Raw genomic sequence first — 16,654 nt, forward strand, 5'->3', positions numbered from 1 at the left:
GTCAGGTGTCAGACAAAAAAGTTGTCAGGTGTCAGAAAAAAAGTTGTCAGGTATCAGAAAAAAAATTGTCAGGTGTCAGAAAAAAAATTGTCAGGTGTCAGTTGTCAAAAAAAAAAAAGTCAGGTATCAGAAAAAAAATTGTCAGGTGTCAGAAAAAAAATTGTCAGGTGTCAGACAAAAAAGTTGTCAGTTGTCAAAAAAAAAATTGTCAGGTATCAGAACACAAGGTACCAGAGAGAAAATCTTCCTGCAGGTGGCGCTGTTGTCATGTCCCACCCGAATTGATTTCCAAATATGTCATCAACGTGTGACCGTGGGAGAGTGTAAGGTCATTGACCTCACCGGAGTTTTACCGTGGTTCAGGCTCCTAACGACACAAGGTAAGTTTAACTTTTTCTCCCTTTTGTTCATATTTTTGCCACAGTTGTGTTATATTAAGTTGCAGTTATGTTGTGAAAGTTACATATCAGAGACGGAAAGCCAGTTTTGTACGAAACCAAATCAGTACTATTTTTGTCTGGCTAATTCATTCTAGCTAGCGACAGTGGTGAAACGTGATTCAAATTTAAACTGTTCAGTAATTGTTTTGTATACATTTCAGCAAATGGACAAGCTGAAAGCTCACGAGCAGCCTGCATCCTTTCTGTCGCTCTTTTTCTTTATTTCTCTTTTCTATATTGCTACTGTCGGGATATTTTTTGATCCCGATATGTTTTTTTCTGTTGTTGTTTTTAGACTTTGCTGCAATATGTCATCTGACGATGATGAAAGGAGTATCCGACTCTGGCTGGTTCCCATGACTGTACCAAAAATACTTTTTTTTTTTTTATTAAAAAAAGAGCATTAAAAATAAATGACTAAAGTACAACTTATTTATTAACTACTGTTCACCTCTTTCATATCAAAGAAGTGTATTTTTTGCTACACATGTTTTATTTGTGGGCACTGAATAGACGATGCTTTTAGTGTAATTGCCACATAAAAAGATTTAGTACTTTACTGGTTAATTACTTATGTTCAGTGTAAGAGGTGGGTGATCAATTAGACTGTTGTTGTTACACTTAACCTTTCAAGATATGATGATAATAACATTGTTCAACAAAGGCTTAAAACAAAAGGAAATCAGCTGTGCACTGAATTCATATGGGCATAAAATAAGGTAAGTCTGCATTTCAACAGTTTCCGTGACAACTCTCTAAAATGACAAAACATGCAGTTTGCATTTAATATAATGTAAGTCTGTGTTGTCTTTTAACAGTGAGAGGCATCTGAGACGAGTTTTAAAACTTCTAGGGTTGAAGCGAAGATGCCCCCAACGACCTTTTACTGAAATCCACAAAGCTGTGGAGGTAAGCGTTAAAACATCAGTGCAAAAAATATATATTTTCCTGAAGTCTGTGTCATGAGCTATTGTAGAAACAATAAATGTTATTTTCTGTAGTGATTTAAAAAAAACAAACATTCAATTGTCTGTTTGTTTGTTTTTTAGAGTGAGATGAAACAGTGGTCTCCTGAACAAGGAATCAGGGCAATGGTAAAGCGGGTAAGGGATGTCAGAGGAGTGCGGCCTTGTTACAGGTTGGTTAACCCCTGGAGGGTCTTGGGTCGATTTGTGGCTATTTTCAAATTTTGATTACCTGCCATTTGCACAGTGTTGAATGGAATATAGCGAAAGTCTGCAAAAAAAAGTTCGGTCACATTTACTGTTAAAATTTCAGTATGACTTCCGGAAATTAGCTTCAGTGGCTAAGCTATCGATAAACTTACGCTATCGGACCTAGTGGTCGATTTGTGCCCCATTGAAACCCATTATAAACGCTATTTTTCACGGCAAAAAAATTACGGTCAAATCGATCGTGATCGGTAATGCTTCCGCTTCCGCTTGCAGTACTGGCCTTAGAGTTGTAATTTTTTTATTTGTCCACCGGGTGGCGCCCTTGCTCCACATTTGACCCGGGGCTGGAAAACAGCGGGCTGCTTAAAGAGACCTGCGGGGAATGAAGCGTCATTTCCGGCGTGCTGCAGCGGCTTCGCCCGCTGATCGGGCGGGACAATTTTCGGCCCCAGGACCGTTTGAGGTTGGATTTTTTTTTTTAATCAACAGGAAATGACGTATTTGTTGTGACGTGGTACCGGATGTGTGTGTTGGAAAAAGGGGTCCGACGCAACATGCCCCGGTCATCGTCGCGAGTCAACCCGGGAGCATGCACCGATTCCGGCCTAGAGGAGGAGCATTTGCCGCCTGGAGACCATTTTCTGGTCCGGAAAAAAAAAATAAAAGGCGATCGAAATGAAGGTTGGTGCCAATCTTTAGTCCATCTAAAGGCCTAATTATAATAACAATCAAATATTACTTCAAATGTTTTTTTTTTAAAATATTTCGTTTTGTTTCGGGGGGCTAAAAAAAACGGTGCGCACATGTAATTAAACTGCGATTAAAAGGGTTAAAACCCCCGAAATATAATTAAAACTTTACATGGATAGTTCAGGGAGAAGTAGTTTTAAAAGATTGGCTAATTTAAAGTGGAATAAAATATTAATATATAAATTTTTTATAGCACTTTTTGGGCGTGGTCGATTTGTGGCTCTAGGTCCGATAGCGTATGCATTTTTCTAAGATCCTCCAGGGGTTAAATAGTGTGTATATGATCAAGTGTTCTCTTGTTTTACTGTTGAGCTCAGAGTAAAATCTATTGTTACTGTAGAGACGATGTTGCTAATATAATGAGGTATATGGATGCAAGTGGTCTTCAGAGGAGATCTCCTGGAAAGAAGAAAATTCCCCGTCGGAATTACATCAGCCGTGGTCCAAATGACACACGGCACATTGATGGTATTTATTTTATCTTTTCAATTAACCTTCCAAACATGTTTTGATGGTACTTCTGTTGAAACAAATTGTAATTATTATTTGTTGTTTCATATAGGCAATGATAAACTGAAGTTCTTTGGAATGTGGATACATTTGGGGATTGATGGGTAGGTTTGAATATGGCATTCGCTACTTAATTTATTATATTCAGTGATAGTACAAAGTTGCTTCAAGATAAGGATGTGCGGTAAACTGAGGTGTTATCTCTCCTGAGTAGTCTAGGGCAGGGATGGGCAAGTCCAGGCCTCGAGGGCCGGTGTCCTGCAGGTTTTAGATGTGTCCTTGATCCACAGCTGATTCAAATGGCTAAATTACCCTCACAACATGTTTTGTAGTTCTCCAGAGGCCTGGTAATGAACTAATCATTTTATTCAAGTGTGTTTACCCAGGGTGATATCTAAAACATGCAGGACACTGGCCCTCGAGGTCTGGATTTGGCCAAGCCTGGTCTAAGGGACCAAGATAAAGTATGAATAGTGAAGGAGGATTCAAGATGGCGGTTTTTAAAAGGCTTATTTCCTGCTAGTCTTAAAGTTCCATTTCAGACTGGCAGTTAATTTCAGGGAGGGCCAAGACCAACACAACAAACAAAACATCCCTGATATAAAGTAAACAGAATTTAACTCCAAAGAAAATAAAATGTACAATTTACGATAACCTACCTAACCAACACATAAACAGGAGAATACAAGGGATTACAAAACAAAAGGCAGCTCTCCCCTCGCGTCAGTCTGAACACAGTCAAGAGTCACATTCAATTCCAAAGGCATGTAAGCCTACACAACTATGGCAGTCAAAATGGCCGGAGGAACCAGAAACAACGCCTAGACATAATACAATGGAAAACCAGCATACTCTTGGGGAATGTAACAAAAACCAAACATAGTGCCAAAACATGATTAAATCATATGTACAAGTGGCCACTTTTCTGTTTCTTTCTTTTCAGATTTTCCAGGAAGGTTCTATGGCTAAAGGTGGGCACATCCAACCGCAAGCAAAACTTTGTGGCCAGATACTTGTTTGAGGCTGTTCAAGAACAGGGTGGTATGCAATATACTAAAAAATGGGGGGTTAAAAAAGATTACATTTTGTTAATAAATTTATTTTTTCATCATTCACTAATTATCTTCAGTTTGTGTCTTTAGGCTGTCCTCAAATGATTCGGGGGGACAGAGGAAAGGAGAACCTTGTTGTGGGTCAAATGCAGATGGCATTTCACATGCGAGATCTTGGGAATCAGGCATGGAGGTGCTTCAGAATGGGGACATCAGTGCACAACCAGGTATGTCTTTAAGCTGGTAAATGACTATTTCTAAAGTAACAACCTGACAACAAAACTGATAATGTCATGTTTCTGTTGTTTAGAGAGCTGAATGTTTCAACAGTATTTTAAAGCGGACATGGATTAAGAAATGGCTGACAACATTTGAGGTAAAGCAAATCTTTCACCTGTAAAACCTATTAACAAAGAGTAGCCATCCAAATTTCGTTAAACATACGATGGATTAGTTTATCTGAAAACACAAGGCCAGAATCTGTGTTTATGTACATCTGTACCTTTTCACTAATGAAATTCTCACCTTCACAACTTATGTCTTTTTCAAAACAACATGCGTAGGCCATGATGGAGTCTGGGATCCTTGAACTGGACAATCCTGTGCACATGTAAGTCAATATTTTTAGACATGAAAAATAATCAAGCAGCAGTATGAAAGTATGTGGTCTAGGAATGCCTTTGTTTTTTGAGTACTGATTAAAATTTAGCTTTTACTTATTCTACCTCAAAGAAGCAGATGAACATATTAATTTTTTAATTCTCCTTTTTCATAGCAACTGCTTGCAGTACTCACACTTGCCACTGCTTCAAAGAGACTTAAAAACGGAGCAAACAGTTTGGAACACCCATGACATCCGCAAGCAACGCAATGCACCTGGTCCATTTGGGAAACCCGACCTTCTGTTTACCTCACCACCTCCTGGTATGTCATTTGAAAGCCTGTGGGGTTTTATTTTTTTGTTTGTTTTTTAACTTTCATTAGTTTACTTTTACTTTGATATAGCACTCTTCACAGGATAAAAACCACAAAGTGGCTTCACAATAATATAAAACAGATAAACATAAAACAGCACAATCGAACATACAGAATAAATGCAATCAAGGAAACGTAATGATGGAGGCAGAGCATTCCTTGACCTGGGAGCCACCGCTTTGGAAGATCTCTTGCCTCTGGTCTTCTGGTGGGACTACTAACAGCCATTGATTAGATGATCACAGGCTGGGAGAGGGAGCGTGGGGTTCTATAAGATCAGAAATTAAGGCAGGAGCTTCACGATTCGGAGCATTGAAAGTCATTACTAAAATTTTAAAATGAATTTTCTAAAATATACTGGAAGCCAGTGTAATGAGCGTAAAACTGTTATAATGTGCTTTCTCTTTTGTGTCTTCCGAAGAAGCCTACTTGTAGTACAATAAGAGATTTCTGAATTTCTACTGTCAATACTAAAATGGCTTCATATTGACACCTTTAACTAAAAATTTATCTAAATGTTTGAGTGATATTTCCATCTTTAAGTTTCTGTAATAACATCTGTAAACACTGACTGCTTCTTATACAGGTTCTAGAACAGCTTTGTCATTATTCATTTATTTTTAACATTCAAAGTGAACATCTTTTCAATATTGTCTTTCATTCGCAGGATATGGCAATGTGCTGCACATTGTTGACCCAGACCTTTTAGACTATGCCAAGCAATTAATCTGTGAGAGGGAAGAGCCTTCACTGGTAGCAAACCAGGAATTCAGAGACATGTGCCAGAACATTTTAGAAAACAGCCAGTTTCCCTGCACACCTGATGGTTGCCTTGCTGCATACCTCATGCTAGTCCAAGAGCTCACAACTGCCATGAACAGAAATGCAGTTCCTACACTTTCTACGTTTGCCGAGGCAAATGACATATACATCTTTCTGAAGAGAGAGAGGATGGAAGGTGCACCAGTAAACATTTCCAATGACCAATAAAATCATACAACAGTGTTTGTTAACATTTATTTATCCTTGTTTAAAATCAACAGGTAATTTGAAAACTGTCTGACCAACAAAATGTACAATAAAATGTTGAAATACAATTGACAAGGTGCCATCTTTCATAATGATTCAGTGTTTCATTTACCACAACTTTTGTTAACAATAATGTAGAACATAATTCACATTGAAAGACTTTTGAACTGCAGACTGTAGCAACATTACCACTTGTAGCCATATCGGCTCGTAAGATCAAGGCCTGACTTGAGAAACTTAACAACATCAGATGCGGAAGGCCTTGAGTCTGGGTCATAGCTCACCAAACCACCAAGAAAACTGTTTTTGTCACTGAGATGTGATAGGGCATGTGGTGGGGTTTTGGTGGCCATTAGTGCAGCCAGTTCTCTTTGTTTTTTAACCATCCACGGAGCGGAACCCGTCAGGATCTCCAGATATGTGGCTCCGAGGGACCACATGTCTGTCTGGAACGAGGCCTCTTCAAACATCAGTATGCATTCAGGGGCCATGTAAAGATATGTGCCACCAGCTGGACCAGTAGCCTGGGCAGTGAACTTACTCCCTTGACGAAGCATCACAGTGTCTCTTATGTTTGCCATGCCCCAGTCTGTCAGGACTGCCTTCTTAGAAGGGTGGTGAACCTATAAGGTATACATATGAGAACTTACCAGGTTGTCTAAAATTTCACAAATGTTATCAAAAATGTCATTCCAAAGACCACAGCTCATAATTGGGGGAAAAAAAACCCTCAAAGCTTTTAGCACCCAGATCACCCAATCACTGCAGATTTATTCTGAGATTGTTTATTATACCCAACATTAAAATTAACAGATTGGTTAATGATCCAACCCGGTTTTATAGTCCTGTGCATTTTTTAATCCCCATTCCACTTAAGCAAGTGGTACAGACTAATAAAATAATAGAAACTTTCAGTTTGTAAAGCCTAAACTTACAACATGTTTGGGAATTTTGTAGGTGTGCAAGAACCAACATATTAAAGAAAAATTGGACTATTAAAGAAACAATGTAAGGCTTCTTACTTAAAAAAAAAAATCCTTTATATGAATATGCCAGAAAAGTTTCTCATTGTTCAAATGTAGTGTTTAATAGACTGAAGAGAATAAAGTTAAATAAATAATATACTATTTTTATTTTGATCTTCAAAAACAAAGTGGAGAAAAAGAAAAATACAATATGGCTTACCATGACATTTGCTGGCTTTATATCCTGGTGAATGATTCTCTGTGCATGGATGTACTCTACTGCCATGGATAAGTCCAGTGATATGAAACCGGCATCATCCCCTTCAAGCTATCAAGACAATATATAATATTAATAAAACAATGCATAGCCAGGTGTGACAATCTAACATGTCTACCACTGGAAATGTATTACTTCAAATAGGATTAGTATTCAAATGCAACTGCTCGTAAGCTTTCAGCTTGTCCATTTGCTGAAATGTATACAAAACAATTACTGAACAGTTTAAATTTGAATCACGTTTCACCACTGTCGCTAGCTAGAATGAATTAGCCAGACAAAAATAGTACTGATTTGGTTTCGTACAAAACTGGCTTTCCGTCTCTGATATGTAACTTTCACAACATAACTGCAACTTAATATAACACAACTGTGGCAAAAATATGAACAAAAGGGAGAAAAAGTTAAACTTACCTTGTGTCGTTAGGAGCCTGAACCACGGTAAAACTCCGGTGAGGTCAATGACCTTACGCTCTCCCACGGTCACACGTTGATGACGTATTTGGAAATCAATTCGGGTGGGACATGACAACAGCGCCACCTGCAGGAAGATTTTCTCTCTGGTACCTTGTGTTCTGACACCTGACAACTTTTTTTCTGACACCTGACAATTTTTTTTCTGACACCTGACAACTTTTTTTCTGATACCTGACAATTTTTTTTTTGACAACTGACACCTGACAATTTTTTGTCTGACACCTGACAATTTTTTGTCTGATACCTGACTTTTTTTTTTTTTTTGACAACTGACACCTGACAATTTTTTTTTCTGACACCTGACAATTTTTTTTCTGATACCTGACAATTTTTTTTTTGACAACTGACACCTGACAATTTTTTGTCTGATACCTGACGATGTCCTAAAATGTACACCGTACTGCTTTCATCAAGTCAAACATAGACCATAGTTAATGGATTTCTAATTTTAAATTACAGCCAACATCACCTTCATACCCAACAAATGTCTCCAGCAATTTTTAAAAATTATAATGAGGTACACAGACAATGTTTTGACTACGATATTTTAAATTACTGTTTGACTAAAATATAAATAAAAACTGTATCACAAGAAGATTTTTGATGACCCAAAACATTTTGTTTAATGAAAACAACCTACTGCGGCCACGTGAGTTTTCACTGCTGTGTTTTTATAACAAAAGCAGAAGTATCTAAATGTTGCCACCATTGTTACTGGACATTTACGCTTCTGTGAGAAATCTATCCCGAAGCTAAGTCGTGAGCACAAACCCCTCTGAGACACAACGGTGTAACCTGCACTTCCCTAGAAATGTAACTACATGTTCCAGTACACACAGTGATTGGTTCGTTTGATTCTCTCTCCTACTACTTTTTGGCTACAGTTTTTTCAATTCATCAGTGAGAGAATAAGTGTCACGTTACAGTGTCAATACAAGGACTCCCAAATGAAAAGTATCCATAGAATGAAATTATCCAGGAGGGAATGCACAAAGAAGTGGAAAAAAACAAATGCCAGATTACACTGTAGGTGCTGCAAAAATTCCCCACTGTAGACTAAATTAGGTCTTAGGAGGTAAGAATTGGTTTTTAACAAAGTGTGTGTATGCCTAAACTTGAGTGGTCAACAAACACCCCAAAAACACTGATTAACTTTCCAGGAAGCAGATACAAAGTTAAAGTGTGCATTAGTGTGGTTAAGAGACTGGTGCAGATGGATTTAAATAAATGGTGTTTACAGCTGTATTAATGCTGCTAAATAACTCGTGTGTTTTACATTGTGATCAGGGGCATAGTTGTGATGGAGCACCTACATTAAGCTCCAGTTTAGGTTGTTGGCATGAGTAACTCCCCAACCCCAGATGGCCCCGCCCCTCCCTGAGCCTGGTTCTGCTGGAGGTTTCTTCCTGTTAAAAGGGAGTTTTTCCTTCCCACTGTCGCCAAAGTGCTTGCTCATAGGGGTCATATGATTGTTGGGATTTTCTCTGTCTGTATTATTGTAGGGTCTACCATACAATATAAAGCGCCTTGAAGTGACTATTGTTGTGATTTGGCTCTGTATAAAGAAAATTGAATCTAAAAATTAAATCTTTTTTATAAAGAAAATATTTTCTAATGTCAAATAAAGTATTGTATGCATGCAGTGTAAACTAAGGCATATGTTCAAGGCTGTGTTCTTGTAAGGCTTTCTTACATTAATAGGAGGCAAAAAGAGTTTTGACAGTGTTTTGCTGGATGACATAAATTTGTATCTGTTTTTGTGTCTGCCTATTTAACAGAGCGAGTTTGAATCTGTTAGACTTTAAAAAAACGTTGTGGTGGCTATAATGCAGGAGTGAAGTGAGCATATCAGGATTTGGGTTAGTGTTAGCGGTGCGGTATGTATCCACTCCTGGAAACCCTAAAATGGAAAAGCTCCTAACGGAAAAACGGTTTCTGAAACACAATCTAACCCTAGACAGGTCGTTGGTGAACTAGGGAATGGTAAGAAAGTAAGGTGACATTTAATTGTCCAGAACTATCCTGTTCATGATCATCAGGCACGTCAGCAGACTGCAGTCAAGAGCTGCTTCAGCAGCAGCATGGAAGCTTCCTCTCAACAGCAGATAAAGCAGAGTAATAAAGCCTTCTGCAGGAGGTCATGAACGCTGCTGCTTCATGATTGCTTCCTGAGCTGCAGGGCAACAATCAATCCGCTCTGTTCTCCTCTCTCACTTTCTTTTCACCTTATTTATATCCCTCTTTCCTCCACACCTCTACCTGCTGCTGCCTTTGAATTTATCTCTGCTTTTTTACAAATTTTCTTTCTCCTTTCTTCTGTACTCTCAAGACAACTCATGCACAGTAAAAGATGATTATTGTCTCTTTGTGGGTTTTTTTCCATGGATTCTTTGTCTGACAAGAGAGCAGAACTTGATATTTTTTGTGTAAAATTAAACTTTTGAAGCCTGTGTTGATTACATGAGCCTCACTTCTTGTCAAATCAGTGGAGAAATCCTGTAAATTATCTGCCGCTGTGATAATTTCACAGGCTCCCTCCTGGTGTTCATGGATTTCGATACAAGATAAAGGTTCTTGCCAAGGTTGTGATTCTATTATGCTACAGTACACTTCTTTATTCATCACATCTCTGATTCCCACCTCTCTCAAATATGTTTTCCTCTTCGCTGTAGCAGTTACTGCAGCCTCTTCTTTTGGTAGATTTTTTCACCGACGTTTCCTTGTATGCCTTCCTCCTCTTTCTGCATTTGGCTTTCTTTCTCTTCGGCTTTGCCTTACTCTTTTTTCATCCAGCCTGCAGTGTTTTCCCTTCCTTTGGAATCAGTGTTATTTTTCTTTCAGAAGACATGTCCATAGGCATAGGCCCCACATCCTCTTCATGTAACGCTATTCTCTGGGGTTACAAATTCTCATCTTTTGTCCATTTATGCCTCTTTGTTCCAGTAACCACTTCTCATATGTAGGTCCTGTATGTACTGATGTGGAACTTGGTAATCCAGGTAACATCCAATCTGGTATGGCTTTAGCTATATATATATGTATTATTTTTTTTTTTTTATCATATTCTGATGTAAGCTATGTAAGTAGCATTTAAGGCCTACCCTGGTAACCTTTGTTAGATACATGCCCAAGTTGGGATTTGAACCAATGAGATGATTCACACCAGCTCTCCAAAGAAGCTAACTGTACTCATCTGCTAATGGATAAGACGCACCTATAATGGCTAAATAAAGGCTGGATGGTCCTGATCCCCAACGGTCCCCTGAAACAATTGATATCATTCTACCAATAACCTGCCTTAGCACCTCATGGAAGCTCCTGTCAGGCATCATAGCAGATAAGATAAACAGGCACATGGTTCAATACATGAGTGAGGCCCTGATAGGAATTGAATTGACTTAAAAAAATTCTATGACTCAGTGTTTCACACATGGATCCCATCCAGCCATTGTTTTCTGCTTCTCCTTATGAGGGTTGCAGGGGAGCTGGAGCCTATCCCAGCTACCAGCACCTTGAGACTATACGCTAAGAAGAGGAGAGAAGCTGGCAACTAGTGAGTATCAACACCACTATCCATCACCATTAAACAACAAAGATCCATGAGTGCATCAGAAAGAAGATCATAACTGATCATGTGCTTAGTGAATACCCCAGGCAGCAGTAACACAAAAAAGAAGAGGAGCAAGAAGAGGAACAATCATAGAAGGATAGGCCTCTGCACAGCAGCCAAATAGAAGACGGGATAGAAATGGCTGATATTGAAAAAAGACTACCAACCAGAGATGGGTAATCTTTACAGCACAATAGAAGCTGGGGTCTACTCTGAGCAGATCAATAGAGGCTGGGGCCTACCACTTTGCAGAGCCTGCATTTGGCAAGAGCCCAGAGACAATCCTGCACATAGATCAAAATTGGATACGCACCCTACAGTGGTTAAGAATGACCATGCTGAGCTTCTGTGGGATACAGATGGACAAACTGGACAAACCAACCAGACATAGTAGTGGTGGACAAGCAGAGGAAGAAGGTGGTAGTGACAGATATAACTATAACATGTGATAGCATAAAACTGGGTGAGAAGCTCCAGTAGGAATCATTCCAGTTCCCAGGAATGAGAGCTCTGTCTAGAAAAGTGTAATCCTAGGGACAGCAAAATTATTGCTATATACAAGGATATATGGTATCCTTATATCCTTCAAGCTCAGGAGCTTGAGGGTCTTGCGTTGCTGTTCCTAGATTGCACTCTTCCAGACAGATATCTCAGATGTCGTTGCTGGGATCTGCTGGAGCAACTCATGAAGTGTGGGGTCATTGCGCCAAGTACTCAGATTACCATGGGGACAACTTTTGCCTTACTCTCATTATCTTCTCTCATTCCTCTTTCAGTCCTTGGTATTTCTCAAGCTTCTCAAGATCCCTCATCCTGTTGTTGCTATCACTTGGTATAGCCACATCTGTCTCTATGGCTGTCTTCCTCTGTGTGTCCACCACTACTATGTCCAGTTGGTTACTCATCACGAGTTTGTCCATCTGTAACTGAAAGTCCCACAGGATCTTAGCTTGGTCGTTTTCAATCACCCTAGGAGGCGTAACCGTTTTTGACCTTGAAACTTCCATATTCAGTCCCACTTGGCACAGATACTCGTGTGTATGCCTGCAGCGATACTGATTAATTGATTGACTGAGTGATTGACTGACTGCCTGAAAAGCAATGGAAACCTATCAGAAATCCTTAATCATTATATGCTGGCAGTTTAAATAAAGGGAAAGTCATTACTTCACCATGGCACTGACCTTTCTATGCTTTTCACCCAAGTGAGTTATATATATATGTTGACTTTTCTGTGACGTACAGAGAGAAAAAAAGAAAACAAAACTCACTAGAAGCCTCCCTTTGGCAGAGATAAAAACTAGGTTTTGGCAATGTCTGTAAGACACAGTATTATCATTGTCTGGCAAGGAGGAAAATTGTGTCTGTCAGCATGCTCAGTTATAATGAGCCTCTTCGACACACAGAAATGCATATTTGCCGTCAGAATTAAAGCAAACACACAGAGCAGTTCATTAAGCGAGACAAAAGGGAGGCTGTGCAAGCGATACAGCAGAAATTTGTTATCTAAACTAAACAAAACACAGTAAAACAATAGATTGGGGAAATTAGCAAAGTCAGTGACTGAAGCAGTAGCGATAGATTGGACATGTGAGAAAGGTGAGGGGAAAATGGGAATTTAGAATGGTACCAAATGTAAAAAAGAACAGGTTGTAGTGACTACACGCTGAGAAGATAAGAGAAAGTGAACCAATTAACAAACTTTTATAGCCGGGAGCATTCACATATAATGTCCATTTATATGGTTGCTCTCCTTGACCTGAGAGAAACAATTTTTGCTCTCAAGCCTGCCAGCCTGCCTTACCACTTTGCATACTGAAATCCAAACCCAATTTGACATTACAATGCATGCAGAGTATAGATAACAATGCGTTTAAGTTTATACACTAATACATCAGATGTTAGTGTTCAGATTATGCAAATAGGTACAGTTCAAACTGTCAGTCACAACGTAGGAGTATCCTAAAGGAAACCCTTTAATGCTTTATCCCTTTATGACCCCTGGAACTCATTGGGGATCATAATTCAAAAAATTAATATAACTTTGTATTAAATAAGACATTTACCAAGCTAGCCATTGTGACCACAAACTCAACAGAAGTAAGCAAGAAGTCAGTGGTCATTTTCTCGTAGAGTTCTTTCAGAAGGCGCTGACCAAAGACTGCAGGTTTGGAACAGATACATCTACATTGGTTACATTTTTCAAACATGCCAGCTCTTGCCACGCTTATATGCGTGTACCCACGCTGCTGTCATTCCTGGTATAAATGCTGGTGAGTCTCAGTTACACGCAAAGCTACTGGTGTGTCTCATCAGTATGTGATACATCAGGATACGTAATGAGGCAACTTATCAAAATAAAACATGTACGGCTACAGTTGTGAGGGCCAATATTTTAAACTATGCTATGATCTTTTCCTAATGCAACAGGAGGCTTTTAGTACCCAAGTCTAACCAGCAAAAGACAGCAAAGTGAAAAATTAGTTACAAAGAAACAAATCAGCCAGGCGGCAAAAAACACACATGTCATAAAGGCATCCTGTGGCTGAGAGTTTAGGACTTTTACAACAAAAATAAGCAGCTGGAACTTTGCATAAAGGGTTCCCTTTAAGTCATTTTGTGTAGTATGACAGCATGTTTTTAAACTATGCACTTTTGAAGGGAAATGACAAATTGACAGAAAATGCGAAATGTCCCCAAAGTAGGGTGCTCTTTGTTCCGGTTGCATGATATCTTATAGAAGGGATGCATTTGACTGAAGCAAATGAAACAGGTGCTCTCATAGTCATCTTGTTTGCATGCCAGGAAATAAGCACATTCTTTTTTGAAAAAGTTATTCTTGCACTTTGGCACTTTAGAGTCATGGTATATCAAGAAAGTAAATCATCGTCATCAGCTTATTGTACATGTCACTGACTTGCAGTATTATTTGCATCATCAGTATGCACGCCCCCTGTTTCATATTCTGCCATTAGGTGTTGTGTTGCAAATGCATAACAGTGTATTTCAAGGTCTCACTCCATAATTTATGACCCCCACCCTCCAGCACTGACTCAGCAGGTGTCTCAATATGTTGAATGTATAACTTGGCCTACTGTGAATAAACACAGGGAAATGAACTGTGTGCCTTTCACTGTTTTCATTTCATTTGTTTCACACTGTTCTCAGGCACACCATTATCAAACAGCCTTCACCCTCTTTGAATACATCTGACAAACCAACATACCTTCAGATGGGACACAAGGAGATTGTATTTCACAATGTGTATGTGTGGAGAAAATGTGTGCATTGAACTTTGAGAAAAATGCAAGATAAGTGCTTTTAAACAAGTAGTGTGTTACCAAGTCATTGTCAGCTGGATTGTTTTCATACACTGTTCCAAAAAATAGTAATATCAAAGTATCTTACAGTTTTGTACTGTCTTTCTAGAATATCATTAAATTTACATAAATAGACTGTGATTTTACATGTCAAAGGTAAAACAACATAACATCACTGTAAATATAGTAAAACACAATTTACTTGTTTTTAAATATGTTTTTGTACATTGTAAAAATACATTCAGAAATGTATCATAATTTCACAAATATTTGTCTGTTATGTGAGAGAATGATCTGTTAAATTCAAATGTAATACTATGGAAAAATATATAAAATAATCAAAAATTAATGAGAATAATCAATAATTAAAGGAGTATTTGAATTATAATTTTGCTGAAAATTTCATGTCATCCAGGTCTGATTCAATAATTCAGTGAAAATATAATTAATAGGAATAACAAAAAAAATAAAATAAAACATTGCACGGCCACGCTGTGCTAATTATATATTTTAAAAAATAAATGTAGAGGTAGGAATTGCAATTAATATAAATCTCAAAGTATTCCCAACATTCCTGAACAGAAATAGGCCTCTGCACCTGGGGTGAGGGTGTGGCCATGAAAACAATGTGACATGCCATTGGATGTCATTGACCTTGTTTATAGGTAATTTTATTGTTTGATCACATTAAAATGTTCCTAATTTAATGTCTAAACGCAGAAAGGCAGAATCCCATGTAAAATTAGCGCAACAAACTCTATTTTCATTACTGAAAATAACTGTATTTTCCTGAGAAAGTTATTTTCTGTTATTTTACGGTAGTATTTTGGCGCCCCAGCTGCTGGAATATTACCGTTTTTATAAGATGTTTTTTTTTAACAGTGTAGATATGGTATTCGTGACTCAGAGTTTCCATATTTTAGGATTTTAACAAATACTGCCAGTTTATTAGCCAACTGTCCTTCTTATGTTTTCCCTACTGGCAGGCTCACTAGCCAAATTGCTATCGTGGCAGTCTTGTCACATCATTAGACGGACACCACCTCTGTCATCTTGGACGGCAGTAGTAGTCCAAGTTCTGGGCCCTGTTTCAGGAAGCCGGTTTAGTGGAAAAACTGAGTAAGTATACCCTGAGTTAACGAAAACTCTGGGTTTTCGGTTTCACAAAGCGAGTTCAGCTGAAGCCTGAGTGAGTCACTATGACGACACACTCCGTGAAGCTAACCTGCCCCCTAGCAGGTTTACTACAACTAACCCTGACTGTCTCCGCCCCTTTGTCGGAAACCTGACAGTAGGAAGTGTCAGACATGGCGTGCCACTTCCTTGAAGAGCCAGTAGATCGTGAAGCCCAAATTCTCCGCAGAGCTCTCCGCCGGGAGAGAGTGATCAGAGCGCGTTTGGACATTTTATCATTTCCTGATGATTTTCTGTGCGAACGTTACCGTTTCTCAGCACAATCTATAATTTATTTGGATAACATCCTCAGGCCATATATTACGCATGTGACACATCGCGGACATGCTCTCAGTTCTGTACATATTATTTGTATTGCACTTCGGTTTTTTGCAAACGGGAGCTTTCTGTATAATATTGGTGACGCTGAGCACGTTTCCAAGGCTACCGTCTGTCGGGCAGTCAGGAATGTTACAGTTGCACTGAAACGTCTCCTGTACTCGTTTGTGGTGTTCCCCGGTCACAGACCCACAAGATTTATCAAAGAGGGATTCCACAAAATTGCAGGTATCAGGATGACCAAAACTTAATTTATGATGTGGTGATACTTGGACTACTACTTAAATTGTACATTTATTTTCAGGGTTCCCAGGCGTGATTGGCTGTACAGATGGCACTCACATTCCAATCATTGCTCCTTCAGTAAATGAAGGAGACTATGTGAACAGGAAGTCTTTCCACAGCATTAATGTACAGGTACATAGTTCCCTGTAGCATTTCAAACTAACAAATTATTTCATTATAGTAATGGATGCTAATTTGTGTTCTCTGCACTGTGAAGATCATATGTGATGCTGCCAACATTATGACAAATGTGGAAGCCAAGCGGCCAGGCTCTGTC

The 16,654-nt window shown here is 38.8% G+C and overlaps 2 protein-coding genes across 2 annotated transcripts; one reads left to right on the top strand and one right to left on the bottom strand.

Moving 5' to 3' along the window:
• Nucleotides 1-533: 533 nt before the first annotated feature.
• Nucleotides 534-5,960, top strand: LOC146625012 (uncharacterized). The gene is made up of 12 exons (XM_085361887.1): nt 534-773; nt 1,075-1,159; nt 1,259-1,349; nt 1,490-1,578; nt 2,706-2,833; nt 2,928-2,979; nt 3,819-3,916; nt 4,018-4,154; nt 4,238-4,303; nt 4,491-4,537; nt 4,703-4,851; nt 5,570-5,960. The coding sequence occupies exons 1-12, from the start codon at nt 605-607 to the stop codon at nt 5,890-5,892; spliced, it is 1,434 nt and encodes a 477-aa protein (XP_085218013.1). The 5' UTR covers nt 534-604; the 3' UTR covers nt 5,893-5,960.
• A 144-nt stretch (nt 5,961-6,104) lies between these two features.
• On the bottom strand, nt 6,105-11,962 carry LOC146625013 (uncharacterized). The gene is made up of 3 exons (XM_085363243.1): nt 11,894-11,962; nt 7,117-7,224; nt 6,105-6,554 (listed from the first exon to the last, which is right to left on the bottom strand). Exons 1-3 carry the CDS (start codon nt 11,960-11,962, stop codon nt 6,117-6,119), a joined length of 615 nt encoding a protein of 204 aa, XP_085219369.1. The 3' UTR covers nt 6,105-6,116.
• Between the last annotated feature and the right edge of the window lie 4,692 nt (nt 11,963-16,654).

The sequence above is a fragment of the Diplotaxodon limnothrissa genome, linkage group LG9 (genome assembly GCF_057381915.1).
Source record: "Diplotaxodon limnothrissa isolate DT_005_m linkage group LG9, D_limnothrissa_male_GT1.1, whole genome shotgun sequence".
Classification (NCBI taxonomy): Eukaryota; Metazoa; Chordata; class Actinopteri; order Cichliformes; family Cichlidae; genus Diplotaxodon; species Diplotaxodon limnothrissa.

Bases quoted from the DNA above. Each gene is read 5' to 3' on its own strand.
- LOC146625012 (XM_085361887.1), top strand. From the start codon at position 605: ATGGACAAGCTGAAAGCTCACGAGCAGCCTGCATCCTTTCTGTCGCTC. The intron at 1,579-2,705 runs GTTGGTTAACCC...TTGTTACTGTAG, and splicing joins GGAGTGCGGCCTTGTTACAG to AGACGATGTTGCTAATATAA. The intron at 2,834-2,927 runs GTATTTATTTTA...TGTTTCATATAG, and splicing joins TGACACACGGCACATTGATG to GCAATGATAAACTGAAGTTC.
- LOC146625013 (XM_085363243.1), bottom strand. From the start codon at position 11,962: ATGACCCCACACTTCATGAGTTGCTCCAGCAGATCCCAGCAACGACAT. The intron at 7,225-11,893 runs GTGCAATCTAGG...TTGTCTTGATAG, and splicing joins TGAGATATCTGTCTGGAAGA to CTTGAAGGGGATGATGCCGG. The intron at 6,555-7,116 runs GTAAGCCATATT...TATACCTTATAG, and splicing joins TAAAGCCAGCAAATGTCATG to GTTCACCACCCTTCTAAGAA.